Here is an 18,159-nt window from a genome sequence, read left to right on the forward strand (position 1 = left end):
CATGAAAGTGCTTTCTAGAAAATATCACACACTCCCAAGGGAGTATAGCTTGGTCTTTAAAAACGTCTCTAACGAATCAAGGCCACAGTGGTTCTGGTTTCTCTTGGTGGTCATCCCCAGGTTGCTTCTGTGTGATGATCTCAGTGGCTGGGAAGTGGCTTCTTATTTTTACAACTGTTTGCCTCTAGCAAATGTCAGTTTTAACTCAAAGCTTTACATGTAAGTGTATTTTGCAACTAGTGGATGGTGTTAAAATCTTCATACCTTGTAGGATTTATAATTGTGCTGCAGAGGAGTGTGTAAATGTTAATGCTTTCTTACCAAGCCCTGGCTTGTGGCTGTGCAAAGACACACAGCTGGGGAGAGATGAAAAGGGCAGCAGGTTTCTCCTGCTCACTTCACACTTGTTTGCTGGCCCTTCAGATGCTTCAGACGGGAGTGGTGACTCTAAGTTACCATTGACTGTCTCATCATTTATAGTCTGAGAAGGGTTTGCATTTAATATAAGGTATTGGTAACGCACAAGGTTTGATAAACCCAGGGATGGTGCAGTTTGTCAAAGGCATTTTGAAGGCAGATGGTTCTCTAAAGCCCATTAGATGAGTACTGAGGAATATCATGTGTTTTCTTTATTACTGGAAGAAGTGAGTTTCAGCAATTTTGCTGTTTGGACTGTGAGTGCTAAGCCCAGCTGATCAAATGATAAAGCTGTAGCGCAGGCCTGGATCAATAGCGCAACAACGACACGAGCAGAATCAGGTAATTTACTCGTAGCGGAACAAACCCAAAGCTTTCAGAGTGGCACCAGCCTGCACAGCTGAAATGCAGTTGGTCTTCACAGCACTGTTTGTTGCTCTTTAACAATCCAGGATAAGACTGTGCTGTTTATTTTGTGAGCCAGCCAACACAAGTAATGCCAACCATGCAAACTGCTAGCACCAGCCGGCTGTGATGCTGCCCCGGTGCCTGGAGTGAGTTGCATCATTCCAAGAAGCATTTTCCGGACCCTGTATGGATGCTGTAGGGCCACACAGATGATCGTTGTGGTCAGGAACTGCTCCTGTTTGGCTCTGTCAAAGGAGCCAGGATGGGATGAACTGGCATGGGGCACCCATGCTGGAGCTGAGCAGAAGGGGATACAGGCTTCTTGTCCTGGTTGTGTGGAGAAGGGGTCCTTGGAAATAGTAAGTGGTTCTAGCCTGAAGGAGCTTAAAATATGCTCTCAACCTGGCAAGGAGCAGTAGCTTCCACAAAGAGCTGGAGGAACCACACAGAGCTGCTCAGGCAGCAAATCATAGAATCATAGAATCACCAGGTTGGAAGAGACCCACTGGATCATCGAGTCCAGCCTGAACCTCCCTTGGTGGAGCTTGAGGCCATTCCCTCTCGTCTTGTCCCCTGTCCCTTGGGAGAAGAGCCCAGCACCCTCCTCTCTACAAACTCCTTTCAGGCAGTTGTAGAGAACAATGAGGTCTCCCCTCAGCCTCCTCTTCTCCAGGCTAAAACACAGGAGATGCTTCAACAAGATGTTGTGAGATAACGGCTGTGATTTCTCCCAGGAGTTGCGTTTTTTGTGGTTTTTTGCAGGCAGCCAGCTGCCAAGAGACACCGGTGAGCCCAGCCTCCCTGCCACCGAGAAGCCGTGCTCCCTGGGCTGTATCCTGAGCCCCACAGGCCATTTCTTCCTGGGAGAGAAAGCCGCATGTGTTGAAGAGCCACGGCATCCAGGAGGTGGGTGCACGCTTCCTGGGATAACCCTGGAGTAAGCAGCATGCAGGGACCTGCTGACACAGGGTTGCTTTGATTTCCATGGTGAAAATACACGCGGGAAAAATTTCCTTGGAAATAAAAATTTCCTGGGAAAATCCAGAGAAATACCATTCAGGTCTGCTCACAATCCAGCTGGAGGTGTGAGCTTGAGCTGCAGGGAGTGACCATGAGGATCTGCAAAGGAGACTTCTTTAAGGAGAATCGAGAACTCGTATATTTGGCAAATACAATAAAACCTCCCACACATAACAGGAAAATATTTATTCAGTCATTTGGCACATTCCCGCATCAGTAATTCAAGGGAGAACCTTCACGGCTGCAGGGATGTCCCCTGCCATCCTGGCCCTGGACCAGGGCAGCAGATGCTCCCTTCCCATCGCTGGCCAGGCAGGACGGATGCAGCCAAGCATCCACCTCCCCCAGTTTTATCCAAAACTGGCACCCTGTGCTTCCCAGCTCCACTTCCTCCTCAAGCGCTTGGCAAAACACAAAGCAGGAGATTCCCTGGCTCCAGAAATGGCAGAGCCATCCCTTCATGGAGGAACCCTTCTGCTTCTTTTTATTAAGGAAACAAAAGAGGGACCGGCTGCCCCGCTGTGTGTTTGGGATGGAAATAGCAGCGTAGTAGGGACCGACCTAAGCCAAACCTCTCGTGCAGGCCGATGCCCTTGGGAGAGCTCACCCAGCTCTGCGCGGGCACCCTGGAACACTCTCAGGCTTCAGGGATGGGCTTCTCCGGTGACAGCAGCAGGTCGAAGGGGACGAGGGGCCGGACCAGCAGCCGCACTTCGGGGCCGACGGGGTTCTCCCGCAGGTTGAGGCTCCGCAGCGATGCCATGGCGGCCAGCTTCTCCGATGGCACCTCTGCAAAAGAGGGCACCGAGGGTGAGCACCCACCCCACTGTCAGCTGCCGGGGAATCTGGGGGACAAAATCCTTGGCAAGATGGGCATCCCAAAGCAAACCCTGCTGCTGCTGGTCTCCAGGCGTTTATCAAACTAGCAATGGGATACAGTATTAAATGATGCGACTACCAAGCAAATGTCTTGGCAAGGTGCAAGCATCATGAAATTCAACCTGGACACTGCCTTCCAGTTCTCCCAGTCCTAAAAAAAAATCCCACTGGGTTGTTCAAAGTCTTATTCCCCTATTTTATCCTCAGTGTTGCAATGCCCAGGAGCCCTCACCCGGCTAACAGGAGAGCACACGCTCTTTGCCCTTGTTGGACAGGCTGCAAAATGGCTCTTGGCCATCACTGGGCACCCTCTTATTTTGCAATTTCCATGAATTTGAGTGTTTTCATTTAGAAAGGATTTGATGTTAAAAAAAAGGTGCAGATCTCATGGATGGTCCCCATGTGAATACATTGAGAGCAGAAGAACAAGATTGATACAAACCCCTAACCATTAAGATCATTAAAAGATGATAGTCAGCTTTTTGTAACAAATCACAGTATTTTGGGCTTGAAAAGCCCACCTACCTGAGTTTACCAAGAACAGATTCTTTTAAACTTAGCCACAGAAATGACAACAGCCCTTCGTACCCCCAGCTCTGCTTTCTTCTGCCAATACTTGGAGTAGAATCAAGGTGTTGTAATTACAGTAGGGCAGGTGATTTTTAAACCACAAAAAGACTCAAATACCTTGATGGCTTTTTTTTCCTCTCTCCTCCAGAGAGCAGTTATTTTCTGTAAGACACGTATTTCTTAGCAGCACATCTCTCTCATGAGGCTGAGCTTCACATGGATTTTTTATAACTCTTCTTTACAATGGATTTATTCACTACCGTTCCCCTGTATAATTCTGCATTTTTTTTACCCGTGATGCACAAATTTTTTTTTTTTTTATTTGAACAGCTATTCCTGCTTAATGCTCTTCTGAGGCTGAGCAGTAGTAAGGCCCCACTTTGCTTAAATTCAGGTAGTTGATGGAAACATTTTAAGGAGCAAGCCTTGCTTACAGTAGAACAGCCCAGCTCTGTGGCTTAATTTAAGGTAAGGAGCAGTGACTCAGCCTGGTATGAAGCAGCAGGCAGGGCATGCAGTGCAGTCTATAGCTCTACAGCCGTGTGGTGGGAGCCACAGGCTCCTCTATCAGCAACCCAAAGCATCACTTGCCAGATCGCCAGTGGATAAGGCAGTCATGTTTGAGCCTGAATGATTCATGCTGGCTTCACCAGTTAGACTAAAAAAAAAGGAAAAATATCCCACTTATTCATAATTGAAGCACACAGTGATGCTCTCAGGTCAGCATATGATAATAAGTGAATGACAAAACCAACTCCTTCGGATGAAAGGGCTGCTGAGGCATCTGGAGGCATCTGAGGAGACGCACATGAGAGGGCTGCTGAGGCAGTCGAGAAGCTGAGTAATGAACACTAACAGCCCTGAAGGTCTCACAGCCACGTACGGGATGGGGTTCAACAAGACCAAGTGCAGAGTCCTGCACTAGAGCCACAACGAAACCATGCAGCGCTACGGGCTTGGGGAAGAGTGGCTGGAAAGCTGCCTGGCAGAGAAGGACCTGGAGGTGTTGGTCGACAGCGACTGAACATGAGCCAGCAGTGGCCCAGGTGGCCAAGAAGGCCTATGGCATTTTGGCTTTTATCAGGAATAGCAGGGCCAGGAGGAGCAGGGCAGTGATCGTGCCCATGTACTTTGGCACTGGTGAGGCTGCACCTTGAATCCTGTGTTCAGTTTTGAGCCCTTCACTACAAGAAAGACATTTTGGTACTGAAGAACATGCAAAGAAAGGCAACAAGGCTGGTCTCCAAACAAGGTTTGGAGAACAAATCCTTTGAGGAATGGCTGAGAGAACTGGGAATGTTTAGCCTGGAGAAGAGGAGGCTGAGGGGAAACCTCATCACTCTACAAATCCCTGAAAGGAGGCTGTAGCAAGGCAGGTGTTTGTCTTTTCTCATAAGTAACAAGTGATAGGATGAGAGGAAAAGGCCTCAAGTCGCACCAGTGCTGCTTTAGATTGGATGTTAGGAATAATTTCTTCCCCCAGAGGGTCGTCAAGCACTGGAACAGGCTGGCTAGGGAGTTGGTTGTTAACATCCCTGGAGGTATATAAAAGCTAGGTGCAGCGCTTAGGGACATGGTTTAGTGGTGAACTTGGCAGAGCTAGGTTAAGGGCTCGACTTAATGATCTTAAGGGTCTTTTCCAGCCTAGATGATTCTATGATTCATTCTCATTGAGATGAAAAGGGCAGTTCATGGCACTAAATGTCTCCTTTCAGAGCCCACAGGCTTCAGGCAGGCATTAATTAATCTCGGTTTACTCCTCTTTAGCTTGAAAACTTTGCCTACGATCTCGAGCTGCAGTTCAATATGTCTTAGTAAGTGATTCAGCTCTTTAAAGCTGGTGTTTTTAATCTGGTTTGTAGCCCAGCTATCAGCTCCTTCAGCATCACTGAGAGGGCAGAGGAGGATGGGCAGGACCAGGAATGGCACACGGATGTATTACCACCAAAATCCAAACCATTTTTAACCTTCATGCTAATGGAAAAAAGCTGCAGTCCTTCCCCAACCTCCATCTCCTATGCATGGTTTGTGGAATATCTTTTCCTTGCCTTTCATCTGGTCTTTTATCCAGAATAGGGTCCTCAACTTGTTATTGGGCTAAGTGGGGCAACCTGAGTCCCAAATTATAAAAGGCAGAGAAATGCCCCCCTTCCCCATGCTGAGCTGGCTGGAGAACAGCACCAGGGTGAACTTGCAGGTGCCTCAACAGCTTCTCCAAGAACATGCCAGCTGCTCCTCACGAGACCCTGCTGCTCCAAGACACAGTCCTCAGCTGGCTGGAGCGAGTTGTATACACAGGCAGGAGCAAAACAGAAGATGCTATCTCCTACAGCCTGGCCCAAGATCATCTGGGATTAAAAGAGTGTCCTGCTGCCATATTCCTGTGTGCCAAAGACTCAAATCCTACTTGGCTGTTAAAGAAAATCAATATTTGTGCCTGTGAAATTCAGCCTGATGGGGTCTCCCTAGCTCTTCTTTCCCTATTGTGCCAGGCTAGCATGGGAGGAAAAACTGCATAGAAAAACAAGCTCATAAATAATATATAAACTGTACCAGCAGATAAAAATGCATATATATTTATAAATATAAAACCTTCATATTTAAAACTCATGCACAGTCATCTAGCACCAAGGCTCATCCCACAGTGCAGCTGCACGCTGTGTGAAGCAGGGAGCTTGGTCCTTGGGCAAGCTCAGCCTTGAAGGCTTGAGGGCAATCCTGGAGGTTTCCCCATGTTCCCAAAACATGAAACCAGGGATACGATGCTTTTCCTTGGATGTGAAGGATTGGAGCTACTGTGGCTCTGGGCACGCGCTGGTCCCTGCGAGGCCATTGTGTGAAAGAGCCTAGGGGCTACTAGGGAAGGATCCTAGGTCTGATGCAAATTCCCAAACTTTTGTTTCCTTGGGAAAATGGGCTGCAACACCCCTGACTTTCTTATTTCTACCTCTTCCCTTTCCGGAAAATGGCATAAAATAGGTTAATCTTACCTATTTTTGTAGCCAGAGAGTATCATACTCTTTACCAAGATATGCCTCTGAAACATTTTATCTTGGAATTCTTAATTTCTGTCCTGTCCTTATTTTTCCTAATTCTGACAACAGCATCTGAGGGGAGCCTGGTGGGAGGTGACCAAGCCTGAGCCTGGCAGCTGGATTTTCTAACTTTCTTCTCCCCCGAGATTAATTCAGGTGGGTACAAGCCTTGATGTAGCCTATCCCCCTGGCATTTAAGAAGGAAAAAATGCAACAAAAAAGCTGTATTGCCTTCCTGCTGCAGCCTGCTTGCACAAAATGTGTAGGAAATAGGAAGTTTGAAGACCTTGGCTCCATCATTAAGTCGATTGAAGTTGGTCATGTGGTGGTGGAGGTAACTAAGAGCGAGGCAGCTCTCTCTGGGAGGTGGGAGAAAAAAGGGGCGAAGAAAAACCACATCTTTTGCTGCTCTCATGGAGAACGAGGAAGCAGTAATGTCTTGCATTTCTACAGGTGTGGCCAGGGAGCAGCTGGTGCTGTTAAAACCCGTTTTGCAAGGAGCAGCTTTCCCAGTGGCAGCTGAAGACATCCCAGATAAAACAGCAAAATTGAGTGGACTTGATATTGTTCTCCCTGGGGATCTGTGTGGGCTGTGGGATACTCCAGCCTCAGCTCTTTGAAAGCTCGTTCCTAAATAGACACCCTTTTATCTATGTGCCACAGCTGCCCCTTTTGCCTGGTCTTGGGGGACTCCAAAGGTTTCAGCCTTGCACATGAAAGATTTTCCTCCGACTGCAGAGTGGGGGGATGAGCGGCTCTTACCATCTCTCTAATTTCACTTTTTTTAGGAGACTTTGTAGTGCAATGACTCCTATTTGAAATGTTTGGGTAGGCTTGTGCCCTTACTTCGATCAGCAGCAAACATCCCAGCCCAGCATACTCGGGGCTGGGTGAAAGTAGAGTGCCCAGGTCCTGCAGACAAGTCTGGTTTTTATTAAATCTGGTGATTTTGAGTCACAGCTGGAGCTGTCATTGAGAGCCATATCCCAGCACGGTTTATAGGGTGGCTTGAATGGGGCTTGATTTCCCCCTACGCCTGCAACAGCTTCACCTCAGGAGAGGAAGGATTAGCAAAGGCAAGTGGCTAGTGAGGGTCTGTCTCTTCAGCACCTCCTCTGCATTTGTGCCCCCTTCCCCTTGCCAAATCCATGCTCCTTTTGCTGGATCACTAAGCTGTCCCTTGGCCCAACTGCACCTGCAGGAGATTGTGGACCATAAGCAAAGCTTCAAGCCAGCATCCCTTACTACCCATCGGCATCACCACTGGGAAGTACAGTTGCTCTGGGGTGATGCTTATCCTTACCTCCAGCTGGAAAAGGTCTTTCTCACCTGTGATCTCGTTCTCTTCCAAGTCAATGGTCTCCAGGGTGGTGACAGCAGCCAACGGCTCAGGGAAGTGTCGAAACCTGTTGCGGGAGAGGTTGATGGCCCGGAGATGCAGCAGGGAGGTGACCTCCTCGGGCAGGCGGTGCAGGTAGTTTCCTGACAGATTGAGTTCTGCAATTTGGAGAAGAGAGATGAGAGATGGTGGGATGGGGAGGGTGGGAAAGATGGGGAAAAATAAATCCATGTCTAGCTTCATTTATAACGTCTCTCCCCCATGGGCTGCCAGGTCCAGCTCCAAATCCAGTTGGGATTTCAACTCCAAAAATGGGATTTTTTTTTTGCTCATCTTCATGGTTTGCCATTATACTTTGGCCTGCTGGGAATATTGCTTTATGTGATATGTTTCTTGGATTCCTTGTGCTTTCCTAATGAAACCCGTGCAGCATTTTGCAAGCAGCAGCTGTAGAAATGAGCAATATTTCTTTCTGAAGTCAGAGCAATTCCCTCCCCGACGGGCATTTGTCATGGCTTAAGGCTAGCTTTCTATCTTCACATGCCTGGACCGTTTCTAAGGTAGAGTAGTGGAAGACATGTATTTATGTGCAAAAATATCTCTTCTACCAAGTTTAACCCTCTGTGATGTTTTTTTTTCACCAGAAATGAGCTCCTTTGTGGCTGAGAGCAGCACTCCTTCATGAAAAGCACCACAAATCCCACTATCCCAGCACCCTTCTGCAGTGACACAGGACTTTCTGCTCTATAAATACCCATGCAAGCTGCCCCACTGCTGCTAATACCTGGTATTTATAGGTCCTGCCTTATTCAGGCTGGGGCAAGGCTGTCCCCAGCCCTGGGGCATCTCTCCCCTGCAACAGCCCTGCTGAGGCCTTGCACATTCATCATTGGAGTGACTTGTTCACTAGTGGAGTGAAACAAGGAAATGAGACTTTTTTTTTCCCCCACAGGGCTCACAGTGCTGTCTAGAAAATGAAAATTGATTTCGTTTGCTTGATGTGCTTCTTTTCTCCAGTGGAGAGGAGTTTTCACGGATGATGCTCCAGCTCCAGTACAACACAGGAAGCCTCCCCAGACACCCATCGTGGCAGCACTCGTGCAGTGCATTGTATGAGCTAAATATTTGCTTTTAAACACTACCAGAGCCCTGGGCGCTACTGCAGGCAGGCAAAGACCTGGTGCACTCCTGAGGGTTCAAAACCACAATGCTGAATGCTCTAGATGCTTGCATGACCATGTTTTAGCATATTAGCTTCTGGCTGCTGTCATAGAACTCTACGGGGATTTGTTCCCATGGCATTGGCCACGCATTGTTTCTGTCTCCTGCAGTGAGTGGAAGGGCGAGCAAATATCACTGATGTCTCACAATGGAGGCTAATTAGCCAGCAGCAAGCCAGCACCCCTTCTGTAGCCTGAAACACCCCATCTCTGCTATGCCCAGGCTGCCTTTCCCGTCCTCTTTCATCCCCAGCCCCACCCTTGAAGGGATCTTGAAGAGGATGAGGGACACTACAGCAGTCTGGCCACTGCCAAAAGTGCCTGAAGGTGGCAGGGCAGGAGTCTGCGAGGGTGAGTGAAAGCAAAACCAGGGCCTTCTTCCTGCAAAGGCCAGAAAAGGTAAAGAAAAATGGATTTTGGGGAGTCTGAGCTAGTGCTTGGAATGAGGTATGAGGACAGAAGAGCCAAAACTGCATTGGGGAAACTCTCTGGTGCTGTGCTGTCCCTGCAGCAACTCGGAGGCTCTTTGGTGGGTCCTCTGGGTTTGGAAGAGGCTCTTATGAGGTGGTGGGGCTGTTTGTTACCTCTCAGCTGGTTGAAGGTGGTGACAAATCGGCTGGTGAGGGACTTTAGCTCATTGTTTGCTAGGGAGATGCAGTGGATTCCCTCGGTGACGCTCCTCATGGCTTTGTAGATGCCGACAGGGAAGGTCATCAGCTTGCAGTTGGCGAGATCTGCTCCCAGAGAGACCCAACCACCTTATAATGCACCCAAGCTGGGATATAGCAACATTTTCCATCCTGTTTTCCCCTCCTTAAAGCTCAATTTCCCCATCTGTGTGCTGCTGCCCATAGCTAATGCAGTGTCCCCTGTCATGCTCCTCTCCATTGCAAGAATCTTTACAATCGCCTCTGTGAGCACCAACAGTTTGTTGCCATCAGCAATGCTAAGGCTGGTCAGCCCCAAACCGTGTTGCATCTACCTTCACACTGCAAAAAATTCCTGCTAAAAACCCTCAGCCAGTCTATCCATGTTTAGTAACGTCACTAATCCCCTGATCCTATGGCCTGAACTCCCTGGGGAAGGTTGAGCATCACAGGGACACCACTTCTTCTGCTGATGGAGGTGGAACAGGGCTTCCCCTGGCCACGCTCCTTGCTGGATTTCTCATGGTGGTGGCTGCTTGCAAGCAGCAAAGAGGGGAAACAGATTTGGCTTCGCTCCCCATCTGTTGGTATTTTTTGTTTTGCTCTGAATTGTTTCTGTCTCCCAGGCCATGCCAGAGGATGGAGATCCTGTATCCCAGCGCTGTGATGCTCAGCCCGGGCTCTGCTGCCTGCCCCCTCCCCAAAGCCACAAACAAGCTGCAAAAGCTCATTCCTTCCCCGCTTTTGTCTTGCTCAGGAGGACGTGGAGAGGCTGAGCGATGAAGCTCTGGCTCTCTGCATACGCTGGTTTATATCCCAGGGCTGGGAATCCAGCATGAATAAAAACGAGTAGCTTTCATCTCTCTTTCATCCCTCTGCACGGGGGTCTTGGATATTACCTAGAAATGGTGGAAATGGCAGAATAACAGAAAAACAGACAAGTTTGGACAGAAGTCTGGCTCCCATCAGAGCTTACAAGGAAGGACTTTATCCCCGGGGCGTGTCCCGTGGAATTAAGTGCCATTGCTGGGAACCCACTCAAACTCCAGGGGAGCTGAGAGCCTTTCCCTTCCCCAGGGCTGTGGGAGCACCCGGAGAGGGGACCGGCAGCTTTTTATAGATCATGGCAGCAAAAAATAGATCCCTGCTCCTGGCTACCCGATCCTTCTCTGGGCCCCAGGCGGTGTGGAGCACCGGGCTTACCCAGGGAATCCGTTTTGTTCTCCACCGTCTCGTTCACCTTCCTGGCCACGCGGGCCACGGCCTCGCCCATCCTCCTGTGCATGCGGGCGCCCAGTCCCGCTGGGAACGAGCTTTGGCCGGGGGGATCCACGGCTGCAGGCGGAAAACAACCGCTCTGGCCTCCTGGGAGACGGACCCTAAAAATAACCAGTGGGATCAGCATTCCTAGGGGCGGGAAGGAGGCCGTGCTGGGGCTGGCGTGGCCCTCGGGGTACGAGTTTCCCAACTTTCCAGGATAGTGTGGTTGGGATACGGGGATACACCCCTTTTCCTGGTTTGGGGTATGGACATACGCCCCTTTTCCTGGTTTGGGGTATGGACAGACATCCCTTTTCCTGGTTTGGGTATGGAAGCGCAGCCCCTTTCCCAGTGATCTGGGGATGATGCAGCCCTCGGGTGACGGGACTCCCAACTTTTGGGTGTAGCCGTTGGCACACGGGGCGCATTCTCTGTGTGAGCGATCTGGGGCCAGTTTAGCCCTCCAGGGGGGCACTGCATTCCCAACTTTCCAGCTCCGCATTTTGGGATATGGGCACGCTGGCCCTTCCTGGCGCTCTGGGGCTGGCGTGGCCCTCGGGGCACAGGATCCCCAACTGTTCGGGCTGGGACACTAGACGCTCCCGGCCCCTCGCTAAAAAGGGAAAAAAAAAGAAAACAAACCGCACTTCCCACGCCGGGAGTCGAACCCGGGCCGCCTGGGTGAAAACCAGGAATCCTCACCGCTAGACCACGTGGGAGGGCGCGAGCTCCGTCGCGCGACCCCGCGCCTGCCCCCTGCCGGGGGAGAGGTTGGGGGGGGCGGTGCGAGGGGGGCGAGGAGCGAGGGGCGGGGCGGGAGGAGCCATACGAGATGTGGGAGGAGCGATGGGGGGTGGGAGGTGAACGGGGAGCGATGGGCGGTGCGGGGGCGGTGATGGGCGGTGCGGGGGGAGCCGCAGGAGGTGTGGGAGGAGCGGGGGCGGTGTGGGGGGCGGTGCCGGCGCCGCCTCCGCGGGGACAATAGCGCGGGGCCATGTCGTCCGGCGGCGGCCGCCAGCCCAGCGAGAGCCGGGCCATCCCCACCCGCACGGTCGCGCTCAGCGACGCGGCGCAGCTGCCCCCGGATTTCTGCACCACCCCTGGCGGGACCCTCTTCTCCACCACGCCGGGAGGTACGGGGAGGGGGGCCGGGAGGGGCCGGGGCGGCGGCCGCGATGCCCGCCTCGCCAGCGCGTTGCGCCCCGGGGCCGAACTGCAGCTCCCCGACAGGCAGGAGGCCCGAGCCAGGCCCCCCTCGCTCCCTTCTCCCCAGGGACACCACACAGGACAAGAGGCAACGGCCTCAAGCAGCACCACGGGACCTTCCGAAAAAATCTCTTCACCCGAAGGGCTCTCGGGCACTAGAAGAGCTGCCCGGGAAGCCGCCCGACCCCCAGGCCAGGGCGAGGGCCGCGGGGGGTGCTCTGGGGCGCTGTGCCCACCCCGCCGTGAGCGGCCAGGCCCCCGCGCTGGGGCTGCGGGTACCCGGGTGCCCCCGCGGGTGTTTATCCAGCGTGGAGTTATCGCCCGCCTGGCCCTGATAAAAGCGGGCAGAGCAGCAGCGTGCACCCCCCTTCTCTCCCCGCTTATCCTCGGCCAAGGTCCTTGCCCGGGGCTCCTGTCCTGCCGGGAGACTCCTTCTGCAAACAAGTCCTGCCGAGCCGGGTCCCGCTCACCCTCCTCTCGTCCCCCACCTCCAGGCACCCGGATCATCTACGACCGCAAGTTTCTGCTGGACCGCCGTAACTCTCCCATGGCCCAGACCCCACCTTGTCACCTCCCCAATATTCCCGGTGTCACCAGCCCTGGCTCGGGCAGCGAGGAGCCCAAAGCTGACACCAACAGCCTGAATCACCAGGAGGGGAAGCAATCCATGGGTAAGAGACCCCCGGGGTGGGGGGATTTGGGCTGCGGGGCGACTCCCCTAATGTGTCTCTCCTTGCCTCTTATCAGGGGACGACGCTCAGTTCGAGATGGATATCTGAGCAGGAACCACGGAGAGGCAGCAACTCCCCAGACCTGTGCACACCCATTCGACTTAGCAGGATCCATCCTGGCAAGACAGAGGCAGCCGCAGTCCCGGCCAGCATCCCCTTCCCTGACCGCCTCTTCCCCTTTTTCTGGGGAGCACGGCTCTGGCTTCTTCCCTTTCGTGGGCGACTTAACCCAGCATGTGCTGGACGGAGCATCCCTTCCTGATCCAGCCCTAATTCTTCCTCCTCTGCCCGCCGGCAGCCTGATCACCACCCTTCTTTTTAAAACATCCCTTTGCCTCTTGCTCCCTGCCAAAAAAACCCTCCCATTACCAAAAACCTGCTGTTGCTGGCAGCTTGGTGATCCGGAGCTGTGTCACCCTCTTTCCCCCTTCTCCCAGAAAATTTGGGCAGGCTCTTGGGAGGAAGGAGAAGGTGCTCCTATTCACTCACTTGCACCCTGGGGTGAGGTATTTTTGGTGCCCCAGGACCTGCTGGCGTTCAGGGCAGGACAATACTGACAGCCCATTCCCTTTGGTGCTCTGGGTGCCCGCATCCCTCTCCTACTTGGATTTCTTCTGTCTTAGTCCTTTGACTGGGGGCTGCATCCCTGACCTGCCAAGACTCACAGCGATGTAGCCATATGTTACAAAAATTCCCTTGCTTTTAGATTTTTGGTACTAAAAAGGGGCACTTTACTGGCAGCGCTTCTTTTTTTGGGCTGGCAATGAGCGCCTCTGGGAAAGTGCTTCCTAGTGCTATTGTTTTTTTTCTTTTAATCTTCCCCCTTTAAAATGTGAATAATACCAGAGCAAAATCCCTCGGCACCGTTGGATGTCTCAGGAATAGCTGGGTGCCCAGGGGGAATGCGGGGGCTCACTGATGAGATGCTGCAGGTATGTGATGCTGCTGCTGGGGCTCTCCGGGTGCTGGCGTTGGTGCTGTCCTCCACTTGCTTTTTGTGCCAGGGCTTCCCCCGGCTGCATCGTGCTGCCGTGGATAAAGTGTTCCCATGTTAAACTCCCTGCTGCTGGCAGCTTCACCATCCTGGCACATCGTGGCTCTCCTGCCTGCCCACAGCATCTTGAAACTCCCTGGAGATGGGATTGATTTTTTTCTTCCTCTCTTGATGCGACTCTCACCTTGAAGAGCAGCATTTGGTGAGGGTGTGTGTGGCAGGGGATGCCGCAGCTGTGCCGTGTTCTGCCCCCGAGCCCATTATAGCCTCCCTTTTTTTTTGTTTTGTTTTTTTTACTGCCTATTGGGAGCTGTGAACACCTTTGTAACCTTTTCAAGTGCCATTTTATCAACCCCCACCTGAGTGCCTGCTCCATTCCTCCCTCACCAGGGTCTCCCCCCAGCCCTGGGGACCCGTTGTCTGCAGAGGCGGTGGCATCCATGCTGCAGGCTTTGTGCACTTTCCGTCTGGTAATTTATTTTTCTAGGTGTGCTTGGTGCAGGTTGGCGTGGCAGCTGGGTCAGCTCCCATCTTCCAGCTGCTTTTCTCGTGGGGCAGGGGCTGCCACTCATTCTGGGGCGCAAAGGCAAAAACAGAAAAGACCCAAGGGAATGGAGTGTATTTCCCATCCTTACCCTTGCATGGGTAGCACTCAGCGGGATGCAATATGAACTTGTAGCTGGTCTTTGTAGGCGCACGAGTGAGTGAGTGCAAGTAGAAATATGTATATGCGTGTGGGTGGGTGGTGATAAAGACACACACAAATATATATATTATATATAAATAAATATATTTTCCTTAGAGCAAAGATCCTAGGGGGTCTGTTAGGTCCTCGGAACGAGGGAGCAGCAGGGGCAGGGGCTGAGGACATGCTTTGCAGGGAAGGGATGGCCAATGTGGATGCAGGGACCCAGCGCCCTCGGCACAGCGACTCCTTTTGGGAAACCTGCTTTCCAAGCCAAAAAAGAAAATAGAAGATATCCAAGGACAACTTAACTTACGGACAGAAGCCAGTGGGAAACCACTTTTTTTTTTTTTTTTTTCTAAATGCCCCCTTTCCTGACTTCCTTTCGTCTCCGTTCCCAGTCCCGGCGAATTTCTCCTGGTCCTGTTTTAGAACCAGGCTTGGGGCTGAAGAGCAGGGAGGGAGTGCTCGCCGGGGCAGCTCCTCTGCTTGTTGGGGTATAGATTTGGGATTTTTTTACCGTTTCCAAGCAGGTGTTTGGGAGGAGAAAAGCTCTCGACAGTGGTTGCTGTTACAGTGAGATCAATAAAGATCTCAGTTCTATTAAACTGAGGTGGTGGAAATTTCTTCTGACTGTGATTCATTGTCCTCCTTCCTTTGTATTTTATTCCTCCTCCTCCCCCCACCAATTCCTTAGGTGAGTTGCCGTCCAAATCTTTAATTTGGAAAAAAGGATGTTCAGGCCAAGGATGGTAAATCAGGAGTGAGCCCCCATCTCTCACCGGGCATAAGTTGGTGTTACAAAGACCAGGGATTGTCAAACCCAGAACCAACAGCCAAGGGTTAAGAAGGAACTTGACTGCAAAATTTCATGTACAGAAAGATTGGATTTTGCTACAAAAAGGTCTCCCACATACAAAATTCCTGCAAATTGATAATGTATCCTCCACCACCATTTTTGTTTCTAGTCCTAGTTTCCAGTGAGGTGTGTATATGTGGAACTCTGGCTTTTGTTACGCTCCTTAGGGCAGGGGCAATTCCTAGATGCTGTAAATGAACTAAACCAGGGTATTGCTGCATGCAGCAGAGTCAGTAAAACATTGGTTGGATTTATAGTTCTTGATTTGTGTTTTAAACTGAAGTAGCTGCTGTCTATGTGTGTGTGACTGTGCTGGGGTCTGCCCTGTGGCTATGAAATCGGGCAGAACAGAGGGTATTTTGGCTGAGCTGAAGGCCAGGAGCCTGGCTAATATCTAGGATCCTGATTAACAAACTTTCCAGCCCTGCTTTCCAGCTGTTACCATTTTCGGACTGCCTCTGGGCTCCGTTTACATTCCTGGCCCTCCTTCCCAGCACTGGTGAATGTGTGAATACCATTTTTCTCTTCTTTCTTTCAGCCTGTTGGTGTCCTATAAACATTTATTTGGCGGTGGCTCCCAGAGTTGTGCAGCAGCCACGGACGGTACCGGGTGCCAGCAAGGCTGTAGCACTGTGGCACTGAATGACTCTGAGGGAGGTGTGGCTGGTGGCCTCCTGGATGGAGCCCTCTGAGGGCTCAACTCCAACAGTGTGGAGGAAGGCAGTACAGCCTAGCTAGGAACTGCAGGAATTGGTTTTTTATGGGTTAGCTGAAATAGCATCTTTCTGAGGCAGCAGAACGAGTGCAATGCCTGTTGGGAATGAGGGAAGCCTGGAGTCATCTCATGGCTCTACTCTACACTGTGATGGAAATCAGCAGAAGATGAGCAGACCGTGATGCTGGCCCTGCTGGCAGTGGCAGAGCCAATGCAGGGACCCACCACGGCACCTCTATGTGCTGTGGAGGAGCTGGGTGGGCAGCAAATTGCTTATTTGCTTATTAGGTGTTTGAGTGGCTCAAGCAAGGGGGGATTGCTCTGAGGTTTGGGGGCCTGGAGCCACCTTGATGTTTCAGAGATTGCGTCCAGGTCTGCGTACTCTCTCCCAACCCCTAAAAGCCTCCTGCAAGGTGGGAAGACCAAGTGTGGAGGCTCTGGCGATGGCTTGCTCTTAGGCTAGGCTGTTGTAACCAGCTCTTTTGGCATCTGTGAAAAAGATGCTACATACACAGCTCCGCTTAGGGCAGCTGCTTCCCACCCTCCCTGTGGTTAAGAGCCCTGGGACCTACCTGCCCAACAGTGTCAGGGAGAGGAGATGGGGAGCAGGACTACCCTCCATACCAGCCAACTCTCCATGGGACAACCCTTCATAGGACAGCTCTGCACAGCTGACTCTCCGCGGGGAGCCCTGAGTGACAGGTTGCTTTTTTGCTTTTTGTTCTTTTTTTTTTTTTTTTTAGGGGATGTTGCTGGTTTTTAAATTGAGGGACTGATAGACACAGTGTCTCACGACCATTGCATACTCCTCATCTCCGGGCAACCAGGAATGTGGGGAACCAGCAGTGCCCGCCATGGTGTAGATTTATCCCTGTGAAGAGTTGACCATGTAGAAATGTCCTGTCGAGAGCTAGAGAGTTGAAGAATCAACTGGAGCGATCCCCCTTGGCTAGATAAAGCAGGGGGCAGGGGTTCCCTGGAGGCCATTTCACAGCCGTCCCAGCCTGGATCCAGCAGCATCTTTCATCCTGGCACCCATCACACCGATCTCTCCCTCAACTCCTATTTCTGGGAAGGAAAAGAGCATTTTGGCTTTGAGAGGTGCAGCCACTGCCGTGAGGCGCTCAAAACTGCTCTTGCCCGTCTGAACTTGACTGGGGTGGGAGCATCTGCAGGTCCTTTGTCTGTCCCAGGGTCTTGGAACCAGATACTCTGTGCTGGGGGCGTCCAAAGGGATGGGGGCTGTGTCTAGGGTGCTGTGTGTCCCCGGGGGGATGGGGGCTGTGTCTGGGGGTGCTGTGTGACCCCGGGGGGATGGGGGCTGTGTCTGGGGGTGCTGTGTGACCCCGGGGGGCTGGAGGCTGTGTCTGGGGTGCTGTGTGACCCCCCAAGGGGATGGGGGCTGTGTCTGGGGTGCTGTGTGACCCCCCAAGAGGATGGGGGCTGTGTCTGGGGGTGCTGTGTGACCCCGGGGGGCTGGAGGCTGTGTCTGGGGTGCTGTGTGTCCCCGGGGGGATGGGGGCTGTGTCTGGGGGTGCTGTGTCCCCACGGGGGGATGGGGGCTGTGTCTGGGGGTGCTGTGTCCCCCCGGGGGGATGGGAGCTGTGTCTGGGGTGCTGTGTGACCCCCCAAGAGGATGGGGGCTGTGTCTGGGGTGCTGTGTGTCCCCCCCAAGGGGATGGGGGCTGTGTCTGGGGTGCTGTGTGACCCCGGGGGGATGGGGGCTGTGTCTGGGGGTGCTGTGTGACCCCCCAAGGGGATGGGGGCTGTGTCTGGGGTGCTGTGTGACCCCCCAAGAGGATGGGGGCTGTGTCTGGGGGTGCTGTGTCCCCCCGGGGGGATGGGGGCTGTGTCTGGGGTGCTGTGTGTCCCCCCCAAGGGGATGGGGGCTGTGTCTGGGGTGCTGTGTGACCCCGGGGGGATGGGGGCTGTGTCTGGGGTGCTGTGTGTCCCCCCCAAGGGGATGGGGGCTGTGTCTGGGGGTGCTGTGTGACCCCGGGGGGATGGGGGCTGTGTCTGGGGTGCTGTGTGTCCCCCCCAAGGGGATGGGGGCTGTGTCTGGGGTGCTGTGTGACCCCGGGGGGATGGGGGCTGTGTCTGGGGGTGCTGTGTGACCCCCCAAGGGGATGGGGGCTGTGTCTGGGGTGCTGTGTGACCCCGGGGGGATGGGGGCT

At 52.7% G+C, this 18,159-nt stretch overlaps 2 protein-coding genes and 1 non-coding gene across 3 annotated transcripts; 1 reads left to right on the forward strand and 2 right to left on the reverse strand.

The window, feature by feature from the left end:
- Positions 1-2,016: 2,016 nt before the first annotated feature.
- Positions 2,017-10,914, reverse strand: LOC138723911 (leucine-rich repeat-containing protein 20-like). Its single transcript, XM_069863410.1, has 4 exons — positions 10,739-10,914; positions 9,473-9,622; positions 7,659-7,826; positions 2,017-2,634 (listed from the first exon to the last, which is right to left on the reverse strand). Exons 1-4 carry the CDS (start codon positions 10,818-10,820, stop codon positions 2,483-2,485), a joined length of 552 nt encoding a protein of 183 aa, XP_069719511.1. The 5' UTR covers positions 10,821-10,914; the 3' UTR covers positions 2,017-2,482.
- Positions 10,915-11,442: 528 nt separating this feature from the next.
- TRNAE-UUC (transfer RNA glutamic acid (anticodon UUC)) lies at positions 11,443-11,514 on the reverse strand. The gene has a single exon. It is a non-coding gene; the product is annotated as a tRNA-Glu (tRNA).
- A 227-nt stretch (positions 11,515-11,741) lies between these two features.
- On the forward strand, positions 11,742-15,019 carry EIF4EBP2 (eukaryotic translation initiation factor 4E binding protein 2). Its single transcript, XM_069863961.1, has 3 exons — positions 11,742-11,928; positions 12,496-12,672; positions 12,749-15,019. The coding sequence occupies exons 1-3, from the start codon at positions 11,790-11,792 to the stop codon at positions 12,778-12,780; spliced, it is 348 nt and encodes a 115-aa protein (XP_069720062.1). The 5' UTR covers positions 11,742-11,789; the 3' UTR covers positions 12,781-15,019.
- The last annotated feature ends 3,140 nt before the right edge of the window (positions 15,020-18,159 follow it).

Source organism: Phaenicophaeus curvirostris, chromosome 9 (assembly GCF_032191515.1).
Source record: "Phaenicophaeus curvirostris isolate KB17595 chromosome 9, BPBGC_Pcur_1.0, whole genome shotgun sequence".
Classification (NCBI taxonomy): domain Eukaryota; kingdom Metazoa; phylum Chordata; class Aves; order Cuculiformes; family Cuculidae; genus Phaenicophaeus; species Phaenicophaeus curvirostris.